General features: G+C 38.7%; 1 protein-coding gene across 1 annotated transcript; it reads left to right on the plus strand.

Annotated features, from left to right (window-relative positions):
- The first annotated feature begins 2886 nt into the window (after positions 1-2886).
- On the plus strand, positions 2887-9714 carry LOC140933771 (dehydrogenase/reductase SDR family member 7-like). The gene is made up of 7 exons (XM_073383410.1): positions 2887-3195; positions 6181-6281; positions 7334-7526; positions 7622-7668; positions 8251-8370; positions 8779-8951; positions 9416-9714. Exons 1-7 carry the CDS (start codon positions 2925-2927, stop codon positions 9486-9488), a joined length of 978 nt encoding a protein of 325 aa, XP_073239511.1. The 5' UTR covers positions 2887-2924; the 3' UTR covers positions 9489-9714.
- Positions 9715-11932: the final 2218 nt, after the last annotated feature.

Raw genomic sequence — 11932 nt, forward strand, 5'->3', positions numbered from 1 at the left:
CAGCACGACACTAGCACGACTTGGTTTTAGATGTCGAATTTAATTCAGTCGAATAGAACGGCTGTTGCCGAAAACAAAACACAGTAATAAAGAAACGGTTCAGCAAACTTTTAAAAGTATTCTAATGCATTTGTAATTTATGAATTGAGTTTGGCACGGCGATAGCACGACGTTTGAAACCAAGTCGAGCTACTGCCGTGTAGCACGGCAAGGCTTGCCGTGCTACACGGCAGTAGCACGACTTGGTTTCAAACGTCGCGTTACTGCCACGCTAAAGTGGAATTTGATTCGATCAATTGAGTTCGGCACGACAGTAACACGAAGTTTGAAACTGGCCTGAGCCATAAACCTTAATTTTCGGGTCTCAGCTGATAGACTAGAAGATTGCCTTACCTCATCTGGAGGTCTATGATTTTCCACTTCATAAACCAACGCCCTTTTAATCTTGTGAAGGCTGATTCGGCCGTGCGTCGATCTGTCTTGGCTTGCTTTAATGCGGGTTCGTCCATATGCTTTTCTTGTCGACCAGTGTTTTAGTAATCACAGGAGTTTCTTTTTCTGGCGGCTTGCAGAAATTGAATGAAATTTTCCGCGTAGAAAGTACTGCCAATGAACGGATCCACCACAAATCGTATAATTTGATTGTTGTTTATTAAGGTGATATTGCAATTATTCGATCTGGCAAAAGGATAATACAAAATCGTTTTGTAACCAGGGAGGTAACTATCTCATACAATGATTTGACTCCAAACTAGCGCAAAAATATAATTCGACAATCATATTCTACTTGCTTATGTGACGGGCCGTTGGCCACAGGTTAGCCTGATTCGGGTTAGCAAATTAAAACTAGACCTTTCCTGACTGAAATGTGATCTAAAGTACAAAAGCTTAAATGTCAATCAATGTTCTTAATCCTCTATTCAAATCAATGTTCTAAATCACGTGATTGTCATTCATTGTGAATTTTAAGCTCAGTCATGTTTTAACTTGTATGAAGGACCCTTTTTAATAATTCCCCTTCCCTAAAGACACAATTTTAAGCCCCTCCCTCCCCTCACCTTAACAACAGAATAAAATACAAGACAATAAAGAAAACATTTTGTCAAATGAGGACAACCCTGATTACAGATATAATTAGCACTTTCATATGTGCCGTTTTCAAAGTATTGACAATACGATTTGTATGCTGAAATCTGCATATTAAGCAGTCCCCTTCTCCCATTCTCCTCTTCAGAAACTATAGGAAGAATGGGTACAAACTTTCAGCGCAACGATTCGTGGGATCGTTTGGATGGACAAGGGTTACTTGTGATTGGTTAATGGTTGCCTTGAAAACCATCGACCAAACATAGATCCCCAACACACAGATCGGATCAAAATCCACCAATCACGGATCACAAACCTTGACCTTTTGAACCTGTGTTTCCTAAGAGGTCCGTTAAGATGATTGACGGCAGCGAAAAACGCAAACGTCAGTTGGTTTTTTAACTTCAGAGTTCGTGTGTTTATGAAAAGCGCAGTAAGCATAAAAATACTGCTGTATACCTGAAATTAAATTTGAAAATATTCTAAATTGTTGTAAATCCGAACTCTAATTTAACTTTCTTACCATACGAGTAGCGTAGAAGCCGTATATAGCCAAGTATTTTTCCTTTTTATGTTAAAACAGTGAAACCGCTATTAAGAGGACACCTTTAGGACCTTCCCAAGTGTCCGCTTAATAGAGGTTGTAAAAATTGCGCAATGTTTGTTAACGAACAAGATTCAACAGTAACTCTGTACTGTGATAAAGCTGCTTGTTGTTAAGGAAGCTGAGATCGGAGTTCAAGTTCATTACCTTTCAGTACCAACTTTAATTTGTTTGTAAATCCCAAAAAAATTAACTGATTTCAGCACGTATTTCAAGGACGTAATCCAATACTACTATTGTCAATTTAGTCCGGTGTCCGCTAAGTAGAGGTTTTTAACAATAGAAATTAACCAAATTCAACTTATTTTACTGTCCGCGTCCGCTTAATAGAGGTGTCCGCTCAATAGGGGTTCGTTATAAAGGGAAATGTAAGACGTTAATTTCGGGACCCGGCTTAGTGTCCGCTTAATAGAGGGTGTCCGCTTAAATGGGGGTCCGCTTAATAGAGGTTTCACCGTATTCAATATATAGTTGTTGTTGTTGTGAGAAAGTTGATTTACATAACACACTCGTAATTTGAGCTTGGGATACCTGTGGTGTTTCTAACAGAGATGTGAACGCCTAGAACGGGCATCCCCGTTTTTTGGGCGTCTGCATTCCCAGAAACCCTAGTGATATGGGCATTCCCTTCTTCTATTACTTTAGGATGCCCACTTCACTAAGGTTTTGGGAATGGTGATGCCCTGAACGCAGGGGATGCCTATATCATTGTGACACCGCCACCATGTTAGGGAGCTTTAGCAACGACGACAGCGAGGACCTCAAAAAAGCAATAGGTTTATTGCGCAAAACAACAAGTTTGCCCGCGCATCACGCTTTTTTGTACATTTCTTTACCGTCCTTGCACGACTACGACGTGAAAATGCCTAATTGCAAGTTTATCTCTTTTTCTCTCTCTAAACTTGAGTGCGGTCCTCTGGAAATCAACTCCAGGGAAATTCGCCTACACTTGCCATTTTCAGCAAATTGGAATTAACGCGTCAAAGTTTGAAAAAACGGGAATTCATTTTAAAACTGACGTTTTCGCTGCAGTTGCCGTCGTCGATGCTAAAGCTCCCTAACGACAATCGAAAATACGCGAAGACAACCTCGTCCCCAGGATCTTCTTGGAAAGCGAGAAGACCCTGGGGACGAGGTTGACGAGAAGACCCTCCTTGCGTGACAACATCTACGGCATTCACGAGTTTTTTAGTCACGAGAGTCCCCTCTCTCGTTTGGTTGAGACAGCTTCGGTATGGCTCGGATACTTTTGGTTCTTGCAGTTTTAGTCCCTCTTCTGTGCTTTTTGCTTGCGAAATATCAGGACGCAGATTTTATGCTCATGATTTATGAACTGATCGGTCAAAATCCCGCCGTAGAGTTGCGCGGGAAAGTTGTGTGGATCACTGGAGCTTCAAGTGGCATCGGTGAATATTTAGCTTACGAACTGGCTAAATGTGGCTGTAAGTTGGTGCTTTCTGCACGACGAAAGGATGAATTAGAGAGAGTCAAGAAAAACTGCGCTGGTAAGCTATAAAGCACAACATATACTGTTCGTTTGCAACTAGCTGATTAATAATGTGACTTTTTCGAAAATCCGTTGGAGAGGTCTTGGAACTTGTTGTTGATTGAGGTTCCGCCGGCCGGCATTTCGTTCAGCGTCCAAAGCAAAGGCGTATGCAACAGCTGACCACGATTGATTTCAAAACAATCCAAGGAGATGAAAATTTATAATTAGAACTTAGGAGTAAAAAATAGAAACAGGCTAAATACGCTAAAGCGTAATTTTTGGAATTTGTATACACATGTATATATATGTTGAAGGAATCCAGCCGTGAAATTATGACTAACTAAGCTCATTTTGGACAATTTTAAAAAGCTTGTGTTAGTTCCATTATTGGCAAACCCATTTTGTTCTCGTACGCTTTTGGCAAACGGCGTCAACACAATTCCCCGATGAATAAAACCAATTTGGCCTGAAATTGAATGCATGCCGGACATATTACTTGTTGTGCCACTACACAAGTACTCAGGTTATCTCTGGTGATCTGGGTCAATTTTAAGACTGTTCGTGGGTGATTTATTCACCATTTTAGAGAAAGAAATGGCGGTTCCTGCCATGCTGATGAAGGGCTTCTTTTAGAGCGATTTTAACCTAACCCGTAAAGTAGGTTAGTAGAATAGTATGCTCTATTATGCAATAATTCCATTGTCTTTTGTTCACGGGTCAAGTAAAATCACTCTATTCCCATTATCCAGTTTTTCATGAAAACACATTACATGTAGTAGTGCAAGTGGAATGGTAATTAATGAAGACTGCGTGTTAGAGTTCTTTGGCATATATTTTTGTGTGCTTTTTTTTGTTTGGACTTAATAGCATTATCATTTTTATCTTATTGACCATTCAAAACGTCGTGTGATTTATTCAGTCACATGCAATTATATTGTTATTTTATCAACAAAAATCAAAGAATTATGCAGAGTCAGGGACCTCCCAACAATAACTGCATCATCACTGTTTTTATCTGTGATGTTTGCTAAAGCAAAACATCCTTTCCTGAGAAAAAAATCAAAATTTTCTTTGTTACTGCTGCATTCAAGAATATTCTCACTAGTTACAAAGTTTTGTTTGCATATTCAGAGTACCATATGAATCAGATATACAGTCAACTCTCTCTAAGATGGACACCTTTGAGCCCAGCACTAAGTGTCCATCTTAGAGAGGTGTCCATCTTATAGAGAGTCGAATAAAGGGAGTAAAGAAAGGCAGGGACCAACTGTAAGTGTCCGTTTTACGGAGGTGTCCATCTTATAGAGGTGTCCGTTAAGAGAGTGTCGACTGTCTCCCCTTTTCTATTTTTGTTATTAAGCACCCTGTTCAGAAGTGCTTGAAAAAAAAAAGCCCAACCTCTCCCCTCCAAGATGGGTAATAGTTGATTTATGGTAGTTCATCATTTGAGATATAATAAAATCAAGCCTTAGGATTTCAAATCCCATGAATAACAATTTTTCTTGGTGTGCAAAGAGATCATAGGAAACCATTTGCATCTGTAACAATTTTTTGGTTCCTTGAAAATGTAAAATTAAAGGACATCATTGTGTACCATTATGATCCAGCAAAAGAAGTATAGTCACTTGAAATGTTCCGCGCTACAGATCTTGTCTTTTCATAAACAGATTTGGGCCTCATCATTAGTTTCAACTGTGAAATCATCACTAAAAAGACTGCCTTCTAAATGTTTTTAAACTTTTGGAGTCATATAGTTTTTCTTGGCACTGGAAGTCATAACAATTACTGTTGTTAACTGGAAAACATCTTTTATACGTGAGTCATCAGTAACATGCAATGCACTTTGAGAACATGCAAAATAAAAATAAAAGATGCTCTACTACTATATTTGTGCAATTATGATCCCTTAGTCTGAATATATCAGGATACGTCACTGGGAAACTATTTTTCGGTTCCGTTATTTTAAGGTCACGGTAATGACAAAGTACTGGAAACGATGGTTACTGTGAAATCCTACGGCTTGTAAAATTATGAACTTTACATCTTCCATAGAATGCTGCAAGGGTAGTGCCTGCCATGTACCATTGGACAGGGTATGGTTTTTGACCTGTCTGCAGCATGTAAAGAAAGTCGTGGCCGATAGCCCGGGGCTATTGGATTTTGCTATCGGGCTAGTGATTTTTGTTCTTAACTTGCCCAACAGGCAAGTGCTGTTTTTTGGGAAAATTCAAATTACAGAAGGATTGTAATCAATCCTGCTAATCAAAAAGGGTTTAGGGGCTAGTTCAAATGACTTGTGGGCTGGTACATGCTAGCTACAGCTTGCCTAAATGGCTGGCTGTAAAACTGGCTTCCTTCTCAGCCTGGTCTGTCCCAAACAGGGTATATAATTTTGTTTGAGTCTGTCAACAGATAGATAGATAGTTTATTGATCAAAAACATGGCAGCCATGCAGAGGCTGAATTACCGGTACATATGATTTACAATAAAAACAAAAACTTGAAATCTAAAATCGTGAATTTAAAAAATATATTTGGGACTATTGACATTATTGCCGTATTGACATAGTTATGGATAAACCCTTGCTAGCACTGCATGATGGTGTGGGGGCACCTTGTGGTAAAAGTTCACTTGTTCCTTAAATTGACCTCGCATTTGTTGAGGGTAGTGCCTGTATGATTGATTTGATTTGCTAGATGGATTTTCTTTGTACTCCAAGTATACAGAGGTAATGACTAGAACATGAATTTGCTTTGTTGCAATTTCAATTAATAAATGGCTTAAAAACAAAACACTTGAACATTTTGTCCTTTGTCCTAAAAAGGGAAATAAATAAACAGCTGGGTATGTATTTTAGGATTTTTTTGTCCTACAAAGGGTCAGGGTTTCAAACTCTCATCGGCTCACCTATACTCAAATTAATATTGGTCAAGTACCACCCAGGACTGCTTAAGTCTCCTACCACCACTAACACATTTATGAACTTTTAATCATGTTCCAGGTATTTCAAATAGTCAAGATATTCTTGTTCTTCCTCTGGACCTGCAAAAATTTGACACACATGAGCAACTAGCTCAAGATGTTCTGAAACATTTTGGAAAGGTTTAGAAAAAGTTACTTATTATTTTTATGATAATTAATACTGGGATGGAAAGGGAAGGGCATATATTACACTTTTAAAATTTTATAAACAGTTTTGTATATAAATTCTCTTGATAAAATTTTTATTTTCCTCTTTTTTTTGTTGAAAATGGGTTAATTGAATCTGAAACAGCACAGAAAATGAAATGCTGTTTTCACCACAATTACTGAACCTTGCCGTACTGTTATAAGTGCAAGTGCTTGTATAAGTTAAACAGAACAAAAAGGATGACTATAAGGATTACTATAAAGTAACCTGCAAAGGAGAACATGTCATGGTAAGTTTTCTGTGCATTATTATTTTTGTTGGGTTCCTTGATACACCTTTTACTTGCATGACACCGGAATATAAACAAAGCAATACACTAGCTATAACTTCTGTACTTTAAGTAATAATTAACAATTATTCTTCGAGCCCGAATGGGCTATTGACTCAGAGACCATGAGGGCGAGAGGAATAATTGTTTTAGTAAAATCCAACTAGTTGGTCAAAAATATCAAGGATAAAAAAAATTTAGCTGGTTAAAGCTAGAATCCTTTTTTCCCACCAAAAAGCCCACGCTTTTCGCTACTAGTAGGCTATAACATATAGCCTAGTAGTAGCTCAACCAATCAGAATGGAGCATTGATAATAGACCACTAATTGGATTTTACTAATTACTGTCATTATGCCCTTGTGCTCCATCAATCCCTCTGTAGCTCAATGGATGAGTATTTTCCTGATGTTGGGCAGGTCTAGCTTAGGTGATATTGCAAGATCTCATGATATATCTTATCACTTTTATGCTGATGATACACAGTTATATTTATCTTTTGAACATTATTGCCTGAGGATTTGTCAACATGAAAATCTGGTATTGAAGAGGAAATTCACCTTTGGATGTTAGAAAATAAACTAGAAATTCACCTTTGGATGTTAGAAAATAAACTGAACTTTCTTTGCACTGTCATCTTTCAGATTCATTTTCCAGCTTTAGGTTATTTTTCTGAGTAATACCTTGTTTGCTTTTTAGGTCGATATTCTAGTCAACAATGGTGCTCGATCACAGAGGTCATTAGTGAAAAAAACATCCCTAGAGGTAGACAGATCACTTTTGGATTTGAACACTGTAGGAACAATATCCTTAACTAAGGCCATCCTACCACACATGATCAAGCGTCGTGAGGGAGAGGTTGTTATCGTGAGCAGTGTCTTGGGAAAGTTTGGTAATTGTTACTTCTTTCTGACTGAAGCACATAATTTGTTAATGTTAGTGTATGATTTTATTGAAATACTGTATCTGGTATATTATTTCTGATAGGAGTGCCTTATGAAGCTACATACTGTGCCAGTAAGCATGCACTGCAGGTATGGAGTTACAGTTAACCCTTTAAGCCCCAGTATCCAAATACAAATTCTCCAAACTGATCTCTATACATTTTCTTGAAGAATAAGTAGAGAGAATTTGATAATAGATCAAGGCATTTTTTCTTGTGTGATCATTTTATTAATTCTTATAACTTATCTCTTGACAGTGTATGGATATTGTGAGGAGAAAATTGATCTTGGTCACTATTGGGACTTAAAGGGGTAATCGGATTCTAATAGGTTATTATTGTGGATAAATTATTACAGCCCTAACACTCAGGGCCAGGCAGGGGCTGGGCATTTCCCACGGCGCTTTCATAGGAAACTAAAGAAAATAAAACCAAATGGACTTCTCAGGAGTTCAATTCCCCGCATACTTATTTCGTATACTCAGCATCATGAAATCCTAGTTTTAATTTTATTCTCAAATAGAACAAAAGAAAAGTGACTGAAAATCCTGAGAAGTGCCTGGATACAAGGCAGAAAACACTCACTTTAAAACTTAGCGCTCCTTAATCACTTGCTATAAAATTACACCTGTGCTGATCCTTACATGTTGTTTGTCTTTGACTTTTCTTTCAGGGCTACTTCGACACAGCTCGCATTGAGTTGGCTGAGTACAACATTGGAGTCCAGACAGTCCTTCCGGGGCCTGTCAAGTCAGAGATATCTAAGTATGCTTACACCGAGGACATAAATGTGGTATGTAATAAGGAGTTTAAAAGTTGCTGCATCCTTTCAACATTCTCACAATTAAATTGAAGATCTTAGCCAAATTAAGTAGGTACACTGGGTTCATCAGCAAGTGCAACCACAAAGATGATAACAGTGTAGCTATTTTTAAAAACTATACCTGACACTGTTCAATTTAGTTTAGTAAGTGAATTTTATTGGATTGAAGCTTGGTTGAACAACATTTTTTTGAGAGCAAAACTGTGTTGCTACCAAATATTTCAGCATGTTGCAACATCTCAAGCCAAGGTACACTTACAACATTTTTCTCAAAATCATTTTTTCAAGATGCCAAGTACTGGCATATATATATATATATTTATGGCCGCAAAGTATGTTTCAGCATGCCCTTAAACAAGCATTTTGTCACTTTTGCAGGCTTTTAAAGACTCACCTCATTACTTTGATGGAATGGCACGAATGCCAACAGAACGCTGTGCGAGACTGATGGCAGTAAGCATGGCAAACAAATTGGATGAAGTCTGGATATCAGAATATCCAAGTCTACTTAATGTCTATCTAAACCAGTACTTCCCAAACCTCTTTAGATGGTATGTGTGTCTTGTAGTACATGTAGTAGTTTTTCAGAATTGTTCACTTTGATCCAGTCTAAAATTTACAGTTTTCAATAGAAATTTATCACTATTAATTTGAGTTAAAATGAAACTGGATATACCTGTAAGTATGCGAAGTAAGATGTCTATCCTTCAACACTTACGTATCGTTTCCCCCTCCCTCAATCTCTTTCCCTTCCCCATTCTTCTTTCCCCCCTTCCCCTCCCCATTTCCCATTTCCTCCTTCCCCCTTTCTCTACTTCCCTTCCCCCTCATTCTGTTTCTCTTATCTTCCGCTTCATCTTTTCTCTAACCCCATTTCAGCTTTTCCCCTTTCCATTTTCCCTTCTCCCATTCCCCTTCCCTTTCCCCCTCTCCTCTCCCCGCCCCACTTCTTCCCCTTGTGCCTGACTAATAAATTTGAACCTTATCCTGAACGTGATTGTTATTTTTTCTTTAGGATTTCCAAGAAATATATGTTGAAAATTATGACAGAACTGTACATGAATGCTGGAGCAAAAACCACTGCATAGTCTCAGAAAATAACTTGCAGTAATCCAAGGACCGCATCAATACTGAGCAGCTGGGGAGTGAAGCTGAATCTCGGTGTGGGGACCTTACTATGATAAGACTTTAAACAGACCTGCCAACTTCTAATGAAGGGAAATCTGGAGACTCATGAAAACAATCTGTAGATTCTACACAAAGTAGTGAAATTATATTTTTCCTCGATCAATATTAAACGAACCTTTTTTTCCATTGGGTAAATTAACTCGTTATTTATATATTACCTTGCTTTATTTGTGGTCCCTCTCAACAAGATGGGAATTGAGGGCATATAAACTGAGACAAAACTTGCAGCAAGGGGTCCGGCGTTCGATTCCGGATATTAAAAGCAACTTCATGGCCAAAATGTTTAGGTAACGTGCCATCAAAAATGATATTATCCCAAAAGAGGCTTGTCGGGAGGCCATGAGAAAGAAAATCTTAAGACTCACGGCAGTATAAGCGTGAGAGTTGGCAGGTGTGCTTAAAACCAAATGCAAGGCTAATCAGACAAACTTGTATTTTTGATAATGATGGCACTTAATTTTGTCGAGCTATAGTACTGTCATGTTCTGATAACAAGCCTCCAAAATTCGAAACGCACGAAAATCCCTTCTGTAGAATGCGCCTTCTTATGCAAATGCAAATAAACCACATCATGTCAAAACTATAGAAGAAGCCATTCTCGACGCCAGTGCTTACGGGTTTGGGAAGGCTCTTGATCGTTAATCCCTCTCCTCTACATGTGCAGAAGAGCTCTGGGTCGAGATTGCCTGCCAAGCAAGCTTTTCCACTCTCGTACAAACAACCGCACAAACGCTATTTTTCCTTTGTCCCTTCCCATGAGTCCCTGCGCGCCTGATCATCATCATCATCATCATCATCATCATCATCATCATGTCTCGTCGCTTCTTAAGGCCTCCACGCTGTCTGACCAACACTTTCTGTCTCCTGCAACCGCTTTGGCTACTTCCCACCTCTTCTTTCTTGACAGTCCTTCTCCAAGTAGTTTTTGGTCTTCCTCTCGCCCTCCGACCTTCTTGTATGTCCTTCTTGTGTCCACCCTAATATAATGTAGCCTGCACCACAGACGAAACTAAACTCTGCTTATAAGTCCGTTTGCGAAACAGCGCCGAAATCCTTGTTCTGGGACTCCTTTTCTGGTTTCCTTCCTTTCTTCCCCGCCCCCTCCCCGCTCTTTTACTTGCGCCATTTTTCGCGCGGTCTCCGACTCTCGTTCCTAGTTCTTTGCTCCTAAACCGCGCTAACCTGCGATCAGGCGTTTTTTTTTTTTTTTTTTTGAAGGGCGGACGAGGGGAGAGGAATATAAAAGGGATAATAGGGAGAGGGCATGATCTCAGGCTAAAACCGCGCGGAAACGCTTGCTACGCAGGCTAAACTCTCCTTAAGAATATTGTTAAAATTACCACAATATAATACACAAGAAGCAAGACTGATTTTACCGTAGAGAATATATATATATATTTTTACCAATATTTCGGAAGGCATAGCCTTCCTTCTTCAGAGTCTTCTGTATATATCCCCGACTGTTACATCAGCCTTGCTTATATTGTTTTTTATTTTCACTTATTGCTGATCAGATCCTTTATTAGGATCCAGTCCTCCTTTTTTGTAAGCTGGTCCTTGCTTCAAAAATTGAATTTTTAAAATTACCACTCTCCCCCCCACTGATAAAGAAGAATTGCTCACCCGCCCCTTCCTTAAACTGGTGCAAAAAATGGTCTAAAAAATACTCTTCTTGTGAGTATGTCTAAATGTCGCGGGTTGCGACTCGCGCGTAGGGGTCGCGGGTGCAGGTAAAGGTCGCGGGTAAACATAAATCACCAAATTTAACATTAAATTGTTAATAAAATAAAGGAAAATTTGATTATCTTTCGAAGAAGATTTGCAATACTTTAAAGCTAACAAAGGGCGATACAAAGGAAAAAGTCACTAAAGAAAAATCCACATGATTAAAACTACATTGGCTAGTTAACATTGCACTAAGTAACCGAGCTACCTGCGTTTGGGATTTGTTGGGGAGGAGGTTAAAGTTCTGATAGAGAAAAGAAAAGTATCAATGGATATGTGATGACTTGTCTTGGTGGTTGATTCAAAAAACCTTCCGGGGATTTCACCCACTCCCCTATCTTGTACGCCCAGGGGTTCTGAGGGTTTAAGGATACTAAGTTGCAATATTACAAAAAAAGTAGTTGGTCCTTTGCTGACCTCTATATTACCTATATGTAGCAGCGAAGTGTATTGAAAAGGGAGTGTAAAAATTCAGTGCCCGCCTTAAACAGCCGAAACCGTATCGGACTGAAAACTAACTTTAAAAAAATCCTTCTTTTTTTCTTTTTTCTGCAAATCAAGACAAATAAAATTAATTTTGGTCGCGTAAATGCGTAATCTCCCAGAAGGTTTTTTTTAT

Source organism: Porites lutea, chromosome 4 (assembly GCF_958299795.1).
Source record: "Porites lutea chromosome 4, jaPorLute2.1, whole genome shotgun sequence".
Taxonomy (NCBI): Eukaryota; Metazoa; Cnidaria; class Anthozoa; order Scleractinia; family Poritidae; genus Porites; species Porites lutea.